This window comes from Hydra vulgaris, chromosome 01 (assembly GCF_038396675.1).
Source record: "Hydra vulgaris chromosome 01, alternate assembly HydraT2T_AEP".
NCBI lineage: Eukaryota > Metazoa > Cnidaria > Hydrozoa > Anthoathecata > Hydridae > Hydra > Hydra vulgaris.
Window position 1 is genome coordinate 440,001 of NC_088920.1, and position 22,629 is coordinate 462,629.

The 22,629-nt window shown below is 27.7% G+C and overlaps 1 protein-coding gene across 1 annotated transcript in view; it reads right to left on the reverse strand.

Moving 5' to 3' along the window:
* The window catches only part of LOC100210426 (hormone-sensitive lipase), a 21,144-nt gene extending 1,716 nt beyond the window's left edge, over positions 1–19,428 (reverse strand). The window contains exons 1-8 of the mRNA XM_065787162.1: positions 18,834–19,428; positions 18,240–18,455; positions 17,859–18,166; positions 13,179–13,415; positions 12,531–12,710; positions 11,466–11,585; positions 9,222–9,408; positions 4,925–6,141 (exon numbers count right to left, since the gene is read on the reverse strand). Of these exons, the coding sequence (XP_065643234.1) occupies positions 4,925–6,141; positions 9,222–9,408; positions 11,466–11,585; positions 12,531–12,710; positions 13,179–13,415; positions 17,859–18,166; positions 18,240–18,455; positions 18,834–18,954 (2,586 nt within the window). The 5' untranslated portion in view covers positions 18,955–19,428. The remainder of the gene's footprint in view (positions 1–4,924; positions 6,142–9,221; positions 9,409–11,465; positions 11,586–12,530; positions 12,711–13,178; positions 13,416–17,858; positions 18,167–18,239; positions 18,456–18,833) is intronic.
* Between the last annotated feature and the right edge of the window lie 3,201 nt (positions 19,429–22,629).

A 22,629-nucleotide genomic window follows, 5' to 3' on the forward strand; every position in this document is an offset into this window, starting at 1 on the left:
GAAGGAGGGAGGGTTCTATAAACAAGAAAGGCGCAAGCAATCTGTCTCTTAATAAAATTTCTCAAGATTCTCGAGTAAAACCAATACTCTTATGTATAGAGCAATATGGTATGTTTTTATGGGTTCCATAATTTTACTTTTAAGTGTAAAATATCCTATGTTTGTAGCTGTATTGTTCACATTTAGCTTAAAAAACACTTTTCATGTAAAAAAGTTAATAAACTTTAAACATACAGATGTTGATGGAAGATCTGTGTATTTATGGTAATTATATAAATTGCTTAAATATTATAAATACGATAACATAAATTGAATAGTTACTTAAAACATTTTTATATAAGTTAAGTTACTTAATGTAATTGTAGGTAACAAATCCAATTTTAATTTCATATAATGTTTTTGCAGAACTTAATTATTTGTTTTTTATAGTATAATGTAATAGATGGCCTTTAAATATAATATTTTTGAATGTGTTCCTGATGTAGAAAGTTAAAGATATTAAGAAACGGTAAAAAAACCAGGTTTTGAAAAACAAGTTTTATATAGTATGAGACCTTTATAAAACTAGCTCAAGATTGCTGACTAGATGCAGAGCCAATTAAAGAAAAGTTTTAATCAATATATTATTAATAATTTATTATTTTAAATAAAATGTTTTCTTCTAAACAAGTTTAGTTTTTTTTTATATAAATACAGAAAACATAGAAATATAGAAGATATATAAAATAGTGTATAGAATTTGTGCGTATAATATAGAAAATATAGTATAGAATTGGTGCATTTACAACTATTTGCAACATTTTTATTTTTAGTTCAATGACAATACAATAAAGCCTATCAGTTATTACCCTTAACATAGATTGAAATCGGTATTGATGATCAGAAAGTATTTCATTAGATTCAAGATGAGAGATTAAGTGTTTCTTAATTAAACTCAAAACCTTGCTTATATAAAATACAAGATTTCATGACCTGAGAATAGCAGGCTTTAGAATTAGACAAAATTATTTTACAATGGTATTGAGCAATAATAAACAGACATCTGTTTTCTCAAAAATTTTATTGCTAATAGATATGGAAGTAATGGTTTCGATTGGAAATTGCAGCAGCACAATGAGAGGAAAATAGTGACGCTTGACTTAGAATCATCAAAAGGAAATAAAAGATTACATGCCAGCCTGAATCATAGAAGTTGTGTAAGAAGCACATTTGTCAGCAGGAATACAAAGGATTGCTTCCCAAGGTCATCACGAAGAAGATTATAGAAAGTGTCCCAGTCAGTTTTAAATCTAGAGAAGACTTTCTTTTAATTAAATAATCTGACCAAACCACAACCCTCAGTTGATGTATTTACATGTTAATTGTAAAATCAACTGCGCCTAAATTTTACTTAGTCAATATGTACACTCTGTTAATGGAGTAGTTACAGTCTGTTAACGGACTGTTACAGCGGACTGTTATTGCGGTAGACGCAATGCGTTGCGCCTATGGCTGTAAGAGTCTATGTGCAGTGCACATTCTGCCCTTTGACTTTTATAAGGTCCAAGTGTAGAACCTTAAGTCAGTGCGCAAAAGTGTGCAGCAACAAAAAAAAAACAACTAATGTGCACTAACTAAAAAAAAATTAACAAATTTTAACACTGAGAGAAGGACCTCAAACCCTTGGTTTACTAGCCTGAAGCAGAATCCACTCAGCCATGCTAACATTGCTAAATGTGAGAAAATTACAATTATAAAATAATATTTTGGCATGTATATATTGGAAGAATAGCTATTTAAAATTAGGATCATGTTTAGAATAGTGATAAAGTACTAATTAATTTACTCAAAAAAGCTAAGAAAATTATAGTCATTGTTATATTCAAAATTGTTTAAAAAAATTCCTTTAGGGGTGGGGTGGGGTGGGGGTTGTTGTACAAAATTATTGCATAATATTGGGGGGAAAGGGGAAGGGGATATCAATAAAATGTTGCAATGTGTTACAAGGGGGGCGAGAAGGAGGGGGGGGGGTTGGTGGTCAAAAAATGTCAAAAATTGAGTGACACAATTTGTGGACAACTCCTAAAGGTTTGCATTATTTATCATTATTTTAGATTGAAAAAAGGTAAGCAAAGCTCACCAAAATGTTATCAATGTACACTGTACAAAGTAGTATAAAATTTTTAACACAAAGTTCAACCACAACAACATAGTAACTAGGGATGTAATTTGATTGTTACACTAATAGTAACATTAGGACCATTCATTTTTTTACAATTTATATCAAAAAGATGGCTTTAATTCACATTTGATAAGATGAATTTGCCAACAGTACTGCTACATCCATAATCTTATAACCTGCTGCTGCAAGGGGTATTACAACATTGACTATCTTATAGCCTGCAATTACAAGGAAGTGCTGCTACATCGACTGAGGGTTTGGCATGTGATCTTTTTTCTTTTATTATTTCAATTACAATTTTTAATGTTTAAAAACCCTCCACTGACGAGAGCGCAACAATCAAAAAAATATTTTGGACCGCCTAACTGTAGTTTTACCTAAAATTACATTTTGTGAGAACTTAGTATTTTTTACCTAGGTTTTCCTATAGTTCTTCATTGCCCTGTAGGACAATGATTTTTTGATTCAATGTAAACAGTATGTGTCACATGTTTTAAAAAAAATAATTAAAAAAAAAAATTCTGGCTATCTGGCCTGAAATATTATAATTCTGGCCGGAACCGGAATGATCTAAAAGTCACAAATGCCAATACATCGCTAATAGTAACAATCACATTAGGACCATTCATTTTTTTACAATTTATATAAAAAAGATGGCTTTAATTCACATTTGATAAGATGAATTTGCTTTTTATTATTTGTTAAAGGTCAAGTTATTTCTATTTTAAGTAAAGTTTAATAAATATTTAATCAAATGGCAATTCTGACTATCCGCAAGCACATGTTATAGTCAATGTGTTGCATTTTGTACTATTTGAGATTTTTTTATTTGTAAGTGTGATTGAAGTTTTAGTGTGTAGTAGTGTGATTTAGTTTAATTTTAGCTGAAGTGTTTGATTTCATTACTTTTTTATGAACTCAAATAAAATCAGTTAGGGATTATCTTTATAAAAAAAATTTATATAAATTTATGTCTTTTTTTTATATATTTATATAAAGATAACAAATTCTACTCATTCTTTGAAGTTTTAAATTTAAATTTTCAGTAATGAGGAAGAAACATGATACTACACTTACAAAAATAATTGAAATTAGATGTTTTTTTTTTTTTTTTTTTTTTTTTATTCACCTCACCAAGGCCGAGAAGGCCACTACAGATGAGGAGGCTACTTAATAGTGGTAATAACCCTCTCTCAACTCTTTAACTCTGAAACACGAACCTTGATGAACAAGGCCGCTGCGCGGAGAAACAAGTTGAGCGCGGTACTACCAGGGACGTGGTGGGGATTGAACTCAGATTACACAACAATTTCAGAAAAAACTGCACTAACTGTAAAGGCTTCTCACCTAACTGTATTGCAAGTCAGAAAAAAACTGATACTGGAGAAGTTTGGTTCAAGGAGACCACCTTCTTAGCGTAAAACAACACCTAGAGTAGACAGTATCATTAGTAATATCTTCCTGGAGAAAAGAAAAAAGCAACTAAAAGTATTGACTACACTCATCTAAAAAACATGTGTTGCTGTGTCAGACCAGACCATGGGTCAGACAGAAGGATTAATGTGCCACCGCTTGGCCAAGATACTGACACAAATCCCTTACATGACAAAAAAAGGATTGGGCTCAAAATCACTGTCATTGGTCTGTTGAGGATTGAAAAAGGTATTTTTTTAAAATTATTTTAACCTTATTCTTATTCATACTTTATTTGAAAATATACCCCAGTACTTTTAAAAACATTACTTTAAATTTGCTTCTCAAATGAGCCAACTTTTCAAGTAATGATGGACAAAAACGGCTTTTTTTTTCCCGCAGATCAATTAAAAAGTTTCATCCAAGCTGCATTTTGAAAACAGTCAAGCATCCACCCTTGGTAATGATCAGCTCTGTCATTTTCGGCTATGAGCAGGATGTCTATACAAAGTGGTTGGGACAATGAGACAGTATAACAATTTCTGAAAATCCATTTGCTTAGCCATGGTTAGCAACCGCCATATAACTCATAAAAGCCAAAAACCTTAAATATATGCAAAATGGGGCTACTTGCCACATTGCAAAACAACACAACTTTGTATACAAAATTTTTATGGCTTATTTAAAACAGAAAAAATTGATGCATTGCCTTTGTCAGGCAACTCATCTGGCAATCTTTACCCTACTGAAAACATTTAAGAGCTAGAAAAACAAGAGATTGGAAGATAAATTGTATAACTTTTTATAGCATTTTATAGCATTTAAGAAACAAAACACTTGAGATCAAACAAGAGATTGGAAAAGAAATAACAACTAACAAGCAAAATCAAACAAGAGATTGGAAAAGAAATTAACAAGCAAGATCATATGGAAAAGATTATCATGATCTAGCACAATAACCCAGAGTTGACTATAAAACTGTAAAACCAGAGTTGACAGAAACTATAAACACTATTAAAAGAATATAAAACATGTCACAACGTATTGATGCAGTTAATGCCAACAAAGATGGTTTGACAAAATACTTAAAAGGTTTAAAAATTTTGTTTTTATTGCTTTATACTTTGACAATAAAACTTTATGCTTTAAATTGAAGCTTTATTTATCTTTTTATTTTAAAGTTTATTTTTACACAACATTTACTCAAACTTTCCACTGGTCCTAATGTGATGGCCACCCACTGTATATATATATATATATATATATATATATATATATATATATATATATATATATATGCACACAAAACACACCTATACACATATAACAGCAATAAAAAGTAAAGCATACCACAATAGTAACTGGGGGCAACCTTTTAAGTAAGCTATCACTTGCTAAATATGGAGACAAGTATGGATTTTTTCCTAACTCAAATGAGGCACTTGTAGCGCTCATGAAAGATGAGTGGACATTAGGTATTGGAGAATTTTTTAAATAACCCAAGTTTGACGGTATATTATTGCTGAATGTGCCGCATGGACGCATTTCTAGTCCACAAGAATTTTCACTTTGAGACAATAGTTCTGTATTGTCATCATTGTCAAATATTTTTTCTTCCAGTAATGAAGATGCACTATGCGATAGATTTTTTATTTTAGGATTTATACTTTTTTCATTACAACAGCTCAATGAGCGATTTCTGTAATGGCAAGATGAGCGATATTTATCAGTGTTTTTAAGACGAACTTTTGGAATGAGACACTGACAAATACAATTTTCAGAGCGATGAAGGCATTCTTTACAAATACTAAAACTTTTTGTAAATTTTATAGATTCAAGTGGTAGCTCTTTAATAGATGACTCTTGTAAATTTTTTTGCACATTGAATAATTCATTTTTGAATGATGCTTGAAATTCATAACTTTTTCTTTTACTTTTAGATACATTGAGAGAATTTGTTGAACAATCAGATTTATTAGCAAACTTAGATTCTACATTTTCTGCTCCATATAGATATGTTGTCATGTTAAGTGTCATAAGTTTAACTCTGCTTGAAAAACTCGATGTAAAAGAGCGTAGCAAAGATGGGGCCTTGTTTTCGTCAATTGAACTGTCTGATAATGAAAAGTCATTTACCAAACTAAAATCATTTGATGTCGAAGAACTGTCTGAATAAGAGAAATCACTATAGAAACGCTCATTATCATCAAAATCATTTTTATTTGAATGTTTTAATTTGGCCATGTCATTTTCAGAAAAAGCTCGTCTATAACTCATATCGCACTCATCAAGAGTATCACCGATATCTAAATCATAAGGATTACAGGTTTCTCCGTAGAAACTAGAGTTTACTAGTTCAAAAGAATCTTTGATAACATCTCCAGTGTAAGCACTAATACAAGTCTTTAAAACACCTATTGGTAATAGAGGGTCCATTAAACTTAAGATACGTGATGGAGATGGTAAGTACTGAAGCCTCATCGGAGGGTAAGCCAATACAATAGAATCTGGTAAACGAAAGTTTCCTTCTATTACTTTGAGAGCAACAGCTGTAACCAAATTTGCACCTAAATAAAAAGATATTTTTTAAATTTTTAAATAACATAGTTTTTTTAAAAACAACATAAACATTTGATGATTCTAAAAATATATATAAATTATTTTAATATTTGTCATAACATAAATGAAAAAATATATTAACAGTAATAAAAGAATTAATCAAAACCTATTTTAAAATAAAAGAAGTTTAAAATAAAATAAATTTAAAATAAAAGAAGGTAATTTATCAACTGAACTGTTTTAATTCTGCTGTGGCAGTTTTTTTAATGTTAGATCTCATAAACAAAGGTAATTCATTAACTGAACTTTTTTAATTCTACTGTTTTAATATTTGTGAAAACTACAACTAAAAAAAGTCAAAACTTATTTAAAATTTAACTTAAAAAAAATGAACAAAAACTTATATAGTTAAAAACTTAATTAAACTTTTTGTTTCTGTTTTTCTTTTTAAAAAATTGAAGTCTCTATAAAGCCTCTAATAATTGAAGTCTGTAGAATTGAAGTCTCTATGAAGCCTTTAATAATTGAAGTCTCTTTGAAGCCTCTAATAATTGAAGTCTCTATGAAGCCTCTAATAATTGAAGTCTCTATGAAGCCTCTAATAATTGAAGCCTCTTTGAAGCTATGAGTATTTTTTTTCCTGGGAAAACTAACTGGACTAACAAAGAAAGAGAAATTTAATCAAAACTTTTAATCAGGTTTGTTTTGAGAAAATCAACTAAAGTAAACTGCTTGTAAAAAACCACACACACACATCCTACACATTAACTGTATTTGATATACATATTCAATCACATATCCAATCACATGACCAGTATGACCAGTATAACCAGTATAAAAGTTTGTATACATATTCAATCACATATCACATATCCAATCACTATCACATATCCAATCACATGACCAGTATGACCAGTCACTAGACTCAAAAAAACAAAAAAAAATAAAACACTTGAGACACTAAAAAAAAGTTTAAACATAAAAGCTCCGAGTAAAACGACTAAAACTGAAAAAATGTTCAATCAACTCTTTATAATAAAGCAGTTAATAATATTCATTAAGGTACACTACAACTTGGTAAACATATATTTAGCCTAATTTAGTTTATGAAAATTATAATCTAATTTAGTTTGCTCAATCAGTAAGGCTATAAGCATAAAGCATACAACTGGTACAAAAGATATGCACCCACCAAATATCACAAAAGTTCATCTGAAAGAAGATTTTCGGTAACTCTCCAACAAAAATTAAACTGCAGATTATGTTTAGCAACTAACAAGCAGAATCGGTAATGCCTTAAAAACTTAATGAAATTCCAAATTTAATATAATGACCCTCTATTTTGCATTAATAAAATTTGCTACAAAATATCATCAGAATCCTGAAAGATCTACAAAATACTACCAATATCCTGAATGATCTTTTTTCAGGATACTGGTGGTATCAATTAGCAATTAATTAGCAGTATTAACAACAGTATTTTTAAGAATTAAATATTTCTTATCTCTACTAAAGATTAATAAGATAAAATAAGTTTAAAGATTAAAAAATTATTTTTAGTACAAAAATTTGCCGAAGAATTTATCAAATCAAAAACAATATAGTTATATCTCCAGCAGATTTCAGTCATGTTTAATCTATTACTGACATTTAAATAATTCAAAGTAAATATTTAATTTATGATCATTAATTTCAATTTTTTTTTTTAATTTTATTTAGGTGCACCAAGAAGTCCTTACGCTCTTATCACAGAGCACTTTGGATGAGCATTTAATTAAAAGTTCATGCCTCCTTCCTAACCGATGTTGCAAAACTTGCCAAGAAGTAGGGTTTGAACCACGGATCTTATGTTTATGAGGCAGTGCACCACGGCTGCTATAGATGCAAAGAAAAGTAGAAAAACAGTAGTAATCTGTTCAATATAAAACTTATTCTGTATTAAACTTAAGTTTATTCAGTATTAAGTTTAATAGCATTCTAATTGCACGAAAAACACAGCAACAACAAGAAAATTCTTATTTTATTCTTAATATGTTTACAAACCAGAAACTATTTTTTTATTGAAACTACCTTATCACTATGAGTGATTAGGTAACTTCAATAAAAAAATATTTAGTTCGAGAGTAATAAATGTATTATGTATTGGAGTCTCTAAAATCCAGATTTTTTTTACTAATTTAATTTTTTGTTTTGTTTTTTAAAGATTTCGGATAAAAAACACTTTGATGATTAGAAAATACAAGAAGATTCAATGCAATCCAACTGGCAACTGAATAAAAATGAATCAATAGGCAATGAGCATTTAAACACATCATTTCAACTTTACACCTACAAACTTATTAAAGAATAACTGATCAACACTATAACTGGTCATAAAATGAAACTATGTATTTAAAGTATACACTTATAGCATGAGATTATGTATTTAAAGTATGATATATGACCAGACAACTTAATTATGAATCTGAAGAAAAAAGTATGGGTTAGTAAGACAAATTACACTAATTGTGGCACAATACTTTTTTATGATTTGATAAACACATAATCAAATAAATTTTTGTGTTAAAAATTTATGTATATAATTTATAAAAACTTATATTAATTTGTGTTATAAATTTATAGAAAAAAAATATTTTATTTTGCTACTTGTTAAACAATTAATTAAAAAAATAAAAAGTAACAATTAATTAAATACATCAACAAAATAAAAAGTAACAATTAAATACATCAACAAAATAAAAAGTAACAAATAATTAAATACATCAACAAAATAAAAAGTAAATTAGAGATTTCAAAAAAAATTTAAAAAAAAAATTTAAATAGACGTTAATTACTAATTTATTATACACAAAAAAAATTTAAAACTAAACTTGATATAGTCATTTTTTTGATATTTTGGAAAAAAAACCTCTTTAATGGAAGTAAACATTCTTTTAAATTTTTGCATGGACCGAGAATGTGACCAAGAGTGTGGACTAAGAAAACCTGTTAGTACCACAAACATTGAGTGTAGTTTGAAATTTAAAACCGTTAAAAAAAAGATTACATATTTTTTTATGCTATAAATAAAATAAATTCAAACTTTAACCCGCAGAATCACCAGCAAATACTATTTTCTCCCCAGTGCTTCCAAGCTTGCTTAGATTCTGGAGAGCCCAAGCATAAGCAAAGTAGATTTCATTCAATGCCTGTGGAAAGGGTGCTCCTGGAGATAATGAATAGTCTATAGAAAGTATAGGAATATTAAGAGTCTTTGCCCAATATCGAAGGTAAATCTAAAAGTAAAAAATTATAACATTTTAATGTCATAAAATTCATTAACAAGTAATGTCTTAAGTGAATTTTCATGAAAAAATAAAAGTTTAATGTAATAAATAAATAATAAAATCAACAGAAAATAGAGACTGCCGTGACTGTGAGTCAATGAGTGACTTTGGATTTACACTTTATCATTAAAAATTACATCAATATTCTCGTTCGTAAATATACATCAATATTGCTATCTCCTTCATAAATATTCATCAATATTGCTATCTCCTTCATAAATATTCATGTGCAATTCTATTTTTATTTTTTATTTTTATAAGAGTTTACTATAAAAAGTAAAAAATAATAAGAAAATAAAAGAAAATGAAAATGTAAATGAAAATAATTTATTAAAAAATATGTATAGATACTTCTGCTCTCATCAATTTTCATAGAAGAATCTTTATAAAAATATTTTTCATTGCAAGAGATGAGTTTATTAAATCAAAAAAAATCAGCAACGATCCAACAACACTTACTATTAAAGGAGCCAAAAAGGACTTAATTGTTTAACTGATTTAAGTTTAAAACAATTTAAGACTTAAGAATACAAGTTCAAACAAAATTTATATTAGGGTCACATAAAATAGTGGTCAAAAATGCACTAACTTACTTTTTGAAAACTGAATACATATTTATTGTTTTATACATCTCATCTATAAATATGTTCAAATCGTAAATAGAATCAGTAAACAGATTTCTTTTTAAAAAGATTTTCAGTCCTTTATTTAATTGGGACACATCTATTTTATGAATAAAGTCTAAATAAATACTTTTAATACCTGTTTCACTAGCAAGACAACCTTTTTAAAAATCTCTATGAAATTCTCATAGAGATTTTTATCTCCACCCTAAACAATGTGAAACACCCTGAACCATGTGAGAACAATCTTTATTGAAGTTTATTGTATTTGCATATGAAGAATGTTTAAAGTTATGCATGTAGGGTGTGTGCATGTAGGGTGTATAAAGCTTACACAGTTTTCACAAAGTGAGTAATAAAAGTATTTATTATAGCATTAAATATTCTTTGTTTCACAAAGTTTATAGAGTTTCTATAAACTTTTATAAAGCTTCAATAAACTTTGTTTCACAATGTTTATAGAAGATTTAATGCTAAATACTTTTAACCCTCATTACACTATTGTTGCTGGTTTTGCACTTAGTTTTGAACTTAGATGTACGTATAGTAAATACAATAAAGAACTCATATGAGAAATTGATGTAATAGCAACATTAAAATAATACCTACAAACAAGTGTTAAGTTATATTATTGTAAAGATAAAATTGGATCAGTTAACAGAGCAGAAGAGGCATCAAGGACAAGAGTAAAGAGTGCTTGAGCCACAACTAAAGATTAAATTAGACCATTTAACCATTTCACTTTTAACAGCAAATGGTTCATCATGAAAAAACTAAATAAAAGTTATAAACCACATCCAGAGTAATAGTTACTGGCAAAGGACAATAGAACTGTTTGTTTCTTTTATGATGCTGGCAAATGACAACAGGATTGTTTTTTTTTTATATTACTAACAAAGTAATCCCCTTTAAACACTTAAAAAAAAAAAAATTTCTTGTTAGGTTATTGTTTGAGAATAGTTGTAATATAAGAATCTCAAAAAAAAACTTTTGATGTTAAACTTGCGAATAATAAAAAAAAAGAAAAAATAAGCAAAAAAAAAATTTGGTTGCAAGACCTAAATTTTTTTATTCCTTTTTAATTTCAATTTATACAAGTGATAATTTTTTGGTAAACAGCTCAATTTTACTCTCACTCATTATAAAAAAATTTTTTTACACACAAAAAAATAACGTTATTAATTCATGCTTAATAGAAAAATCTAATATAATAAAAATGAGTTCATATTAGACTCTTTTAATAGTTGCCTATAACATCTATATATTTAACAACTATTAAACAAAAAACTTGAAGGGTTCTTGTTGTCGGTTGTGAAGCTTTTTTCAAAGGCTTATATTATTATATTTTAAATTTGGAAACTCATTTCAAATAAAAATGTTTACCTCATGAGATTTTGAAGATTGGGCAACGAAGCCACCACCATGTGCATGAAACATCAGATAACGTGAAGGTGGCGCGGGCTTAGCACCAAGCATTGATTTACTATTATTTACTTCATGTACCTGATGATGAAAAGATGTTGATGAAAAGCAAGCAATTTTAAAACTTTCAATACTCTCTTCTTAAAGAAAATCTTTTTAATAATCTTAAAAAATAACCAAAATAAAAATGCTGTTTATTTTATCATACCAGTTGATCAGATTTCAATAGGATTGGCGATAAGTCTATTTCAAACAATATAAATGTGATTGTTGCATAGACAAGACTCATTCAGTAGACAAGTCTCTTTCAAATGAATTCTTTTAAATGTAACTAATTTATTTTGATTGAAAATGCAAAGGAGATACTGATAGCAAACAATGTTTGAATAAAACTGATAACAATGATGTTTGAAAGATAGAATATAAAGACCAAATATGAATAAAAAAATTTTTTTCAAATACTTTGTTTATGAATAACTTTGTTTGCAAAGCAGTTTGTTTTTAAAAAAGTTTCGTTTTGAATGAAGCTAATGTACTAAAAGTAAATGATATCCAAAAATTTCTCCTAACTTTAAATCAAATTTTGCTTTATTTTAGATGGTTAAAAATTCTTTTTAATGAAAGATGAGAGGTGAGAGCAAGAATAAAAACCTGAAAAACTTCAATTTCTATTACAAGAAATAGAAGTTTATGAAAAACAACAAAGGAAAAGGAAAGGAAAAAGATTAGTTTGAAAAACTTAAAAAACATTTGAAAAACAAACTAAAAATCAAAGAACTAAAAAAGTATGATAGAATGTGTAATAGATTATCTAAGAAAGAAAAAAATTAAAAAAGAATCTAAGTAATGTAGAGGAGAGCATTATGAATACCTGAACTATTTATATAACAATGATGATAATAAATCAATAATAAAGTAAAAGTTCTTTTTCAACTTAAGACGACTTTTTACTAAAGAATAAATATTTTAGTAATTCATAAAAACTAATAACTAATTTCACGCAACTATTTTTTTATTTTAAAATACCTGTCCTTCTCTCCACACATAAGACAACAAACGTGCCCGCACATTAACAACCTTTCCATTTAAGGAGGGAAGAACAATTTCAATTGTCTTATTTTCAAGCGTTTTAACATTAATAGGATCATTAGGGATTGAAAGTTCTGCATTGACAGCCATTGCTGGACAAAGTAGTAACGGTGCATGCTAAAATAAAAAGTATAATTGTTGCTAAGTAACAGTGCATGCTAAAATAAAAATTAGTTATGGCGCATACTAAAACAAAAAGTAAAACTGATGCTAAAATCTGATTTCTTGGTTTTACTGTAAAAGTAAAGAAAGAGTATAATTTTTCAAGATTATTTAACTTAAAATTACTTTTTTATTTTCTTTCTGGCTGTAAAGAATTATAAAAAAGAAATATGTTTCTGAAAATTTAGGGAACATTATAATACTTAATAAACTTTCTTATAATTTAAAAATTAAATTGTTTAATAAAATGAAAGTTGTGTTTTTAAATTTCAAAAAACACATATTAGCAAATCCTTTTTCTTATACAACATTATACAAACCTCTTTTCTCAACAGTGTCAGTTAAGTTTAGTCAACTATTTTGAAGGCATGCAATGTCAGCCCTTAATGTTAGGCCATTATTTAAAAGAACATTTTTACTTACTTGAACACCATAGTTTTCAGTAAGTGACCAAAATGCTTTGCAAAAGGAAACATTTGCTTTTTGTGTTAACTCAGTAATACGTTTTGCACGAAGTTCAGGATTTATATAATATTTTCCACTGTGTATAACAGATGATAGAGCTCGAGACAGCGAATGATCGTGTCGACTGTAGCCATCAGAATAAGCTGCCATAATTACTCCAACAAATCTCAAAGGCTTTTTTAATGATTCGACATACTAAAATGTATTAAATATATCTAAAATACTTTTAGATTAATAAAAAAAATTTAACATTAATTATTTTAGATATACTTCAGTGAATACAAATTAATTGGAGGGGGGGGAGGGGTTATTGCTTGCTCATTGCTAAATCACAACGACAAAACAAAATACAATTATGTTGTTCTTACAGATTCAAAACAATATGAAATAACTTGTTTTTTAATGAAATCAAAACATTGTTGCAATCATAGTTTAACCTTCATATCTTTATTCAATCAGTTTTAACTTCATTCATTCAGTTTTAAAAACATTCATTTAAATAAAACAATGCTACTCTCAATTTACTTAAAATAACAATGCTTTTGTAATATTAAATATTTTGTGGTTAACATTAAACTTTACATGTTTATAGACAAAAAATTTACAAAATTTTTATCAAAACATTAATCAACAATTTAGTTGACATTTTAGAACACAATTTACAAAATATCTTGCATGATGACCCTTGATTAATTGCTAGGTTTCATTTTTAAATATAATTTTTAATTTCTATAAATCAAGTAAAACAATCGGACTCTAGAAGTTTTAAAAGAACCAAAACTTTACTGAGATTAAATTAGATTAAATGAGATTAAATGAGATTTAAAAAAAAAACTTTGATGAGATTTCTGAAGTAATAATGGTTATTAATAAAAATCAATTTTTTAATTCACAATGTTTTTATTTTTATATTTTTCTATACTGTATATAAACTTCAATTTATTTGTTTTTACTTTTTTATTTAGCAATTGGAGCAGCAGAGTGTATATACAGTGGGTCTTGACATAGAAGCAATGGAGCGTATTTTTTTTTTAATAATTTACTACCAACAAGATAGCAAGCAATAACTATTAAAGTTGGGAATTACCCTAAAAAAATGACATTGTTAACAAGCAAGAAAACTGGGTTGGTGGGACCTGAGGTGGTAGATTCTTTGACACAGATTAGGGATGATAGATTTTTTGACCTATGGACCTTGGTAGTATTTGTAAATAAGAGAAAGAGATGCAACAAGTCTTCTTTTGCTGCTTGAGCTGAAAGGAACAGATGCTCAAGCTCGGCTGCTAGAGTAGATCCAGCTACATTTAGAACACACTTAAACCTTGTTTAGAAGAAAAAGAACATGATTAGAAGAACCAGCCCAAATATGATGACAGCATTTCATACAGGGACAAATAAGAGACTTGGAGAGGATTTAAAAGAAAATGGCAAACACAATAAGAGAGGTAACCTTAGGAGATAGTAACATTGCAATAAATGTATATAAGTTTCTAAAAGAGATTCACAGTGAATGATAATTTTAGAAGGCATAAAGTAGACAACTCAATAAGCCTGTTGGCATTCATCAACTGCAATAAATATTAGCTGTAAATAGCTATGTTTTGGTCGAGAATTCTCTACACACAGCAGACCTCAGCTTTCACAGAAATTAGATCAAACTCAAACCAGCTTTTTTTTTTTTTTTTTTTTTTTTTTTTTTTTTTTTTTTTTTTTATTCACCTCCCCAAGGCCCGAGGGGGGCCACTACAGTCGAGGAGGCTACTCAATTTTTTGTGTTTTTATTTTTATTTTTATTTTTAGTTGTTATTCGTTGTACAACCCTCTCTCAACCCTTTAACTCCGAAACACAAACCTTTCCGAGCAAGGCCGCTGCGCAGAGAAACTAAGCTGCCTATTATACATAATAAAGCAAAACCTTTTATTTATTTAATTATGCAAACTACCATCTAATTTAAATAGAACAGTATCAGCTGTAGAATGAGAAAATGGTTGATTGATTGTCAAAGAGTTACCAGGGTCCAGATAAGATATTCGAAACTTCTTGATAAAATACCCAAAGACCATGCTAATAATAGAGAGAAGACTGATTGGATAATGATTAGATGGTTCAGAGAAGCTTTAAAGGAGTCAAAAAAATCCATAAGAAGCCTGGATCCAAGAGATTATGTAGGAGATTTAATTATTAGAGCTAGTATCAAAATTCTAGCGAAAATTTCTTAGATTTAATACAAAAATTAGTATTAAGAGAACTCATATCCATTGATGTTCATATATCAAAAAAAATAAAAAAATCATCTAATGTTTCCATCATCATTATCATCTAATGTTTTCAAGTAGTGCTTATTTTGATAGTATACCTGATACTCAAAAGAAGCGAAATTATATAAAAACTTTAAAAATAATAACCAATTTAAAAAAAAATAACTTTTTTGTTAAATAAATGCATAAAAACTATTGTTTTTAAGCTGAAAATAAAAAAAGTCATTATTTTCAAGTTTTAAAAAAATAGTTTTTTTAAACATGCTTTTTTTGTAAAGTGATTACTGTTTTTAAAGTTTTTATATAATTTCGCTTCTTTTGAGTACCAGGTTGACATACTTAAGAAGAACTTTCATTTTCAAAATTTTAGGGACCAGTCAAATTTGAGCTACCCCTAAAATAATTTTTTGTTCAAAAAAATTTTAAACCTAGTGTTTTAGTATTATATAGAACAAAGTAAAGGGGTAGGAACAGGTTTTTTTCAAAAATGTTGTTTTAAGAGCCACCCTAAGCAGGCTAGAAAATAGTCAACGTATATACTGTATCTTACCGCAGCAGGCTAATTTATTGTGATATTACAGTAGTTATCTACACACATTTATTGTTATTTATGTCCGTTAGTTTTTCCTAAAAAATGTCAACATTATATTTCTTTCGAAAAATTTTGCAGAAAGTTTTAAAAATTGAAATTAAATTTTTTTCAAATTCAATAAAGAGATAATAGATGTAAAATCTGAGTTTTACTGTTTTGTCATAAAATCGACTCTTTTTCAAAATTTAAAGAAATAACATTTTAAATTTACATTGAACTTACTTGAAAGCATAAAAAAACACAGGTATTCGAAAGTTTTGTTGAACTTTAGAGTTCAGTTACGCACACACAAACAACACGATCTGCTATGCACCTGCACAATATATTTAAATATGTTGTAATTATTGGTATAATCATAACTTCCTTTGGACAGATAAGACAGCAAACAAAAAAGAATACAGAAAAGTTGAGGTTGAGTACCCATTGAGAAAGTTTTATTGTATAAAGAACAATAAAATGAACAAACAAGAATGTGTTTTGATTTATTGAACTTTGGATGATAGCTCCTTGATAACTCCTAACTGGTTATCAGAAAGTTTTTAATGTATTTTGTTGACACAAAAAAAAATTAAAATGCAAGACCGGAATTTTTTTTTTTAATTGATGGACTGCCTGCCCCAACCAAACCCTCGTCGATGTAGCAGCACTCCCTTGCAAGTCAGGCTATAAGATAGTCAATGTGGCAGCACTCTGTTGCGAGTCAGGCTATTTGTCAGTCGATGTAGCAACACTCCCTTGCAAGTCAGGCTATAAGATAGTCGATGTAGCAACACTTCGCGCATGATTTACAGTAAAAAAAATAAAAATAAAAACATTTTATTAAAAAAATAAAAATAAAATCATTGTTTATAATATTAAAAACATTCAAAATGTTTTAAAAACATTCAGAATGTTTAAAAAAAAATTCTGGTCAATTATATTTGCATTTTTTACAAAAAACAATTAATTTGTAATTAAATTAATGGTTTTAACTTTCTGTCAACACGAAAATGTTGGACGAAAGTCAAAAGTAATTAAAAGTGACATATTTGATGGCAAAAGAATCATTTTTTACCTTCTGTACTCCCAAATGCAACCATTTATATAAGTAAATATATATATATATATATATATATATATATATATATATATATATATATATATATATATATATATATATAATGTTTAACTAAAAAAATTATCAGCAGAAAGCTATTTTATAAATTTATTTTGAAAGTTCTTTTAAAACATTTATTTTTATTAAGTTAACTGTTAAATTTATTTGTTTTAGTGAAACATTCTTACTCAATTGTTATTACTTATTTTATATTATTTTGGGATCAGCCACATAAATGGATACTTTTACAGATTTTTAAAGACAATTTATTTAAAAACTCTTTCATTTTTCTGTCTTTTTAAAATTTTTTACTAATTTTTGTTTACAATTTTCTACAAAATTAAAATATAGATACTAATAATTTAACACATATTTCAAAGAACTTTAAAGTAAAACAAAAACAAACAAACAGGGTTAACAACTGAACTTTGTGACAATAGTTTTTGATTAAATAAACTTTAACATATTTATTTTTTTTGTGCAATAATGTAAAAAAACTAACAATTTTTGGTTTATTATTTGATAGTTGAAAATAAGTTTAAATTTTTAATGTAAAACTAAATGTTTTAATGTAAACTAAATGTTTTAAAAGTATGACAATATTTACAAAATTATTTCATTAACTATACCAAATAACCATATAAAAATAAACCATCTAAAAATATGCGTATTTGCAACAAAAACTACAAACCTGAAACCCAAAACCTCTTCCATAAAAGCATTCACGATTTATTTTCTCAAAATCAGCCATTACATTTTCATCAATTTTTTCTTCTTTTGGAAATAAGCAACCAGAATTACTTTCTTCTAATAGAATAATAGCAAATTGAACAATTGACAAAAGACGCATTAATACATGAGAATATGAATCAAGTTCCATATATGTGTGATATGAGCGGAAAAAAAACTTTTCCCGTTCATTTTTTATTTGGTCATTTAGCTCTAACACTTTACTTAAACATGACTCCACAACATTTGCAATACTTCGATACCCATTCCCTAGGAAAAAGTAACACTTACATAGATTTGGTAAAATAAAAAAAAACATACAATAGATTATAAAAAATGATACCTTTGCAAGAAGGACTAATATCAAATTTATCACAAGATCGTGTAATAACTTCTAAAGATATTTGTAGAGGATTCAAAACATTGAGAATTCTGTCAAAAGATTCACAGAATTCTACATTTCGATTACTTATTTTTCCACAAAAAAAATCTGCATTGTCGGTTGCAACTGCGTTAATATTATTAAATAGAGAGGTAAAATGGGCGTAATCACTACCACCTGCAAAAAAAAAAAAAAGGAACCTTATTTTAATAATTACTACGAAGTAACTATTCAAATATTTAAAAAAAATAAAGTCTTATTTTAACATACAATCGTCTAGAGAATAACTACTATTGATAACTATACTTGGTTCTCAAAAAACTTCTGCTGTAAAGTAAAGGCTGATATCTTTTCTTTACTTACACCATAAGATACTATATACTATAACTTATATTATAAGTTATTATTATTTCAATGAGTATTATAATAATACTCATTGAAATAATAATAACTTATAATATAAGTTATATATATATATATAGAAATAATAATACTATTATTATTTCTATAACTATTGAATAAAATATATTATACCTGTACGTTAAAATATTATACCTGAAGAATGATTCATTTTTGAAAGCTTGGAGACTAGCTTAATTTTATTTAATGAGTAACAATATACATTGGATAAAAACCTTCTGTATTGAAATAACGCTACTAAATTATTTTTCGTCATAAGTCTAATTATTTTTTCAGGTTACCATGTTTGTTTATTGTCTTAAAATGAAAACGGATTACTTAAATTTGTCGGAACACGGTAAATCCTAGGAAAGTATTTTAATAGCTGGTGTGTAACATAAGCTTGGTTTTTAACAGTTGCAAGTTTGTCTTGCAACAGTCGCTCATTAACTGTTGTGCGACATTTCTGTACCGATGAAATGTACGACATTCCTATACATTCAAAAATTTTTGTAAGACAATAAAGGTTGCGGAAATATAAACAAATCAACTTCTGCCGCACTTGTTGTACAACAAAATCACACAACTCTCAACGTAGTTAAGGCGAATTAGAACAATTTAAATCTATTTTTTTTAATAAAAATCTTATCTGTAACAACTTATAAATTATGTTTTATATGTTAATGAAATACTTGAAAATTTATTTTTGTTTAATACAACTACTTCTGCTTGTGTATTAAAAAAATTCTTCAAATTTTTTATTTTGTTTGTTTGTTTGTTTACGGTAGGCTTAGTCGGTTTGCTTCAAATTGTTTTAAATAAAATTTAAAAAAAGTCTTTAGTTAGAACATAATCATAGATCAAAAGAGCTAAAGCTTTTTTAATATGTTTAAATGCATAAATTACTTAAATTTTTTTTTTTTTATTTCACTTGAAGTTATGTTTTTCACTTATTAAGTAAAAGTAATTAAAAATGTATGATGGCTGTAATCTTTTTTTTCTTTTTTCTTGATGATTATTCAATTGTTTAAATGCCTTTGCAATAGTTAAAGTAATTTCAGCATCGAGCAAGTCCTCATTTAAATTAGCATTAAAAAAACTTGAAATTTCACAAGTCTTTAAATTAAAGCTAAAATTAGGATTCCATAAAATTGCGCAATTTGGTATGGTGGTTTATTCTCCTCCAGCTAATTGCCATACGGAGACCACTATACCATGGCACGCAGAGACATGTTCAGCCCCTAGTAGGGGAGCGTCATTACCGCTCTACGGCCATGAGTAGAGTGAGTTTTGGAAGAACGAAGGTATGTTAGAATAAAAGATAGAAGAAGTCGGGTTAGAAAGATAGCATAAAGAAAAGCGGACAGATATTGCACACGATGTTAGAGGGTGCAATCGGTGGAAAGCATGCTGAAATTAGGTTAACCTAATGACAGCATTTTTACGTAAAAATTAATTTTAATTAATGCGTAACAAAATTGCGCAATTACATTATATTAAATTATATAACAGAAAATCTAGGTACGCATATTACATTTTAAATAAGTTTTAAAATATTACTTGTGGTTCACAGCAAGATTAGAGTTTACTCTTTAAACAGTCAAATCGTTTATCTTGCAGGCCAGATATTTTACGGAAATTTTACATATTGTTTAAACTAATAACTGACTGACGGGAACCTCTTGAAACGCACCTTAAATTACAATTAGCTGTTATAGCATATATTTCTATTAGGAAAAGGTTGCATTAGATGAGCAGGTTCCTAAGATGGATTAACCTCTTTTATGGAAAGGCTACTAAAATAGTTTGCTTTTGTGCGAATTTTTTTGGTTAAGTATGTTTATACAAGTTCGACGGTGTTAATTACTTGGTTGTATAGTTAATATTCTTTCATTGTTTTATTGTTAAAAAAAATATACCATCCCCGTTATAACTCTTTATTATTCAATACACAATAATTACGTAAGAACGAAACAAGATCATCAAAAATTTTTAACTTTCTTAATACTTTATGCTTATCTACTGCTAATTCTATGGGTTATGTAAGATAATACATTATCTGTTATCATGCTATTTAAATTATGATTAGTACTCGGTGTATTTGCTTAAGATGACACGTTTTTAGACCCTGAAGACGAGATGCGGATTTTTGTTAAGTATTGAGCGTTATATTCTCCACGGAGCTTTATTTTGGTATTTCAAGAGCGATATTTTTTTTCAAAAAATAGTATCGCAAACATTTTTAGAGATAGGAAAGATTTATTATTGTTTTATTTACGGTTGAGATTAAATTTTGGGAATTAATTTTAATTTAGCATATTCCTTAAACATAAGATTTTATTTAGTTTTCTTTTGTGTGTATTTTTTATTTTATTTTGAGTTTTTTTGATTTCCATTGAAAAAAGCTTATCTTAGGAAACTGGTTTCTTAAGAGGAAATAATTTGGTGTGTTGGAAATAACGCAGTTTTTGGTATAAAAATTTTTTTTTTATGAACTATCTATTTAAATTCTTTGAGAGGAAAGACTAAGTTATGGTACTCTGCAAAAATGCAAAAAACAATACACTGTTAACATGCTAAACTTATGCAACCTTTCTCTAATATTGAAAAACAAGCTTTATGCTTTTAAGGAATATTTTGTTAATTTTTCTTTTCTTTATTCTGTACTCGTTTTAAATCAACAATGCCAAAAACTATAAATTTTAGATAGATATGATTTCCGAATTTCAACCATCCGGCCACTTCACTGACTCAGCATATAAGTAGTATTTCCTAGTAATAGCTCAATAACGGACGGTACTGAGTGTTGAGTACTTATTTGTTAAGATCATTATTTGCAGTGACAGCAATATTATAGAATATGAGAGGATAATAACATTCAGACAGCAATATTATAGGATATGTGAGAGTGTTTTTTATTATCAAACAAATACTTAAAGTAAATCATTTATTGAAGTAGAGTAGAGGGTTGTGAATAAACTTAATTTCTACTCTGCGCGTTTAATTTTTTTGAGCTGTGATTTTGCTGTAATATTATATTTAGATTAAAATTTTCTTTTTCTTTTAGTAATCACCCATCTGCCAAAATTTTTGAGGTTTTCTGCAAAGCATGTCGTTTTCTGTTTTGTTTTTCCATTCATAATGCATTGTTTTTTCATCCATAAGACACATGTATATAATTTTAATAAATCTGTTTCTTTTTTTTTGTTTTTTTATGTTATTCACCTCGAGAGAGTTACTACAGTCGAGGAGTCTACTTTACATTGGTTACAACCTTCTCTGAACTCTTTAACTCCGAAACACGAACCGTTTAGAACAAGTTGCGGCATCTAATATAAACCGAGAGGAGTTATTCGCTTTTGGATAAAAAACATGAAAACACTAATTAAAACTTTAGTTCAACTGCTTTTTAGTTATTATAAAATATGATATCAATATCGCTTTAAAATGTTTAATTCACAATATGTCATATATTGTCCGACATCAGATATTAAGGCATATTTTTTTTGAATTGGAATAATTTCAAAGTTAGTTATGCTGGATCCACATTTTTAAGAATAAAAAGTTTTTAGAGATTACTACTCAACTTTTTGTTTTATTATTGTTTTAAATTTTTTGTTATTATAATTATTTTTTATTATTACTATTTTAAATTTTTTATTAAAAATACAAGGGTAAACCTGCTGTTAAGCGGCTAATACAGGGTCGACAACGCAGGGGGGTTGGGGCCATGTATCTCCTTTACTTTTTTCAAAAGTACCTTTTTTTTTTAGAAAAAAATCTAGATATTGAGGACTTTTTTTAAAAATAAACAATTGTGCCCCTCCACTTCGAAAATCGTGTCGTCGGCCATGTAATATAACTATATTTTTATGCTTAAACAAAAAACTGTCAGTGCTGACTTTTTAAACATAGATTATTAACTCTAAATCTAATCCTGACTTCAACATTA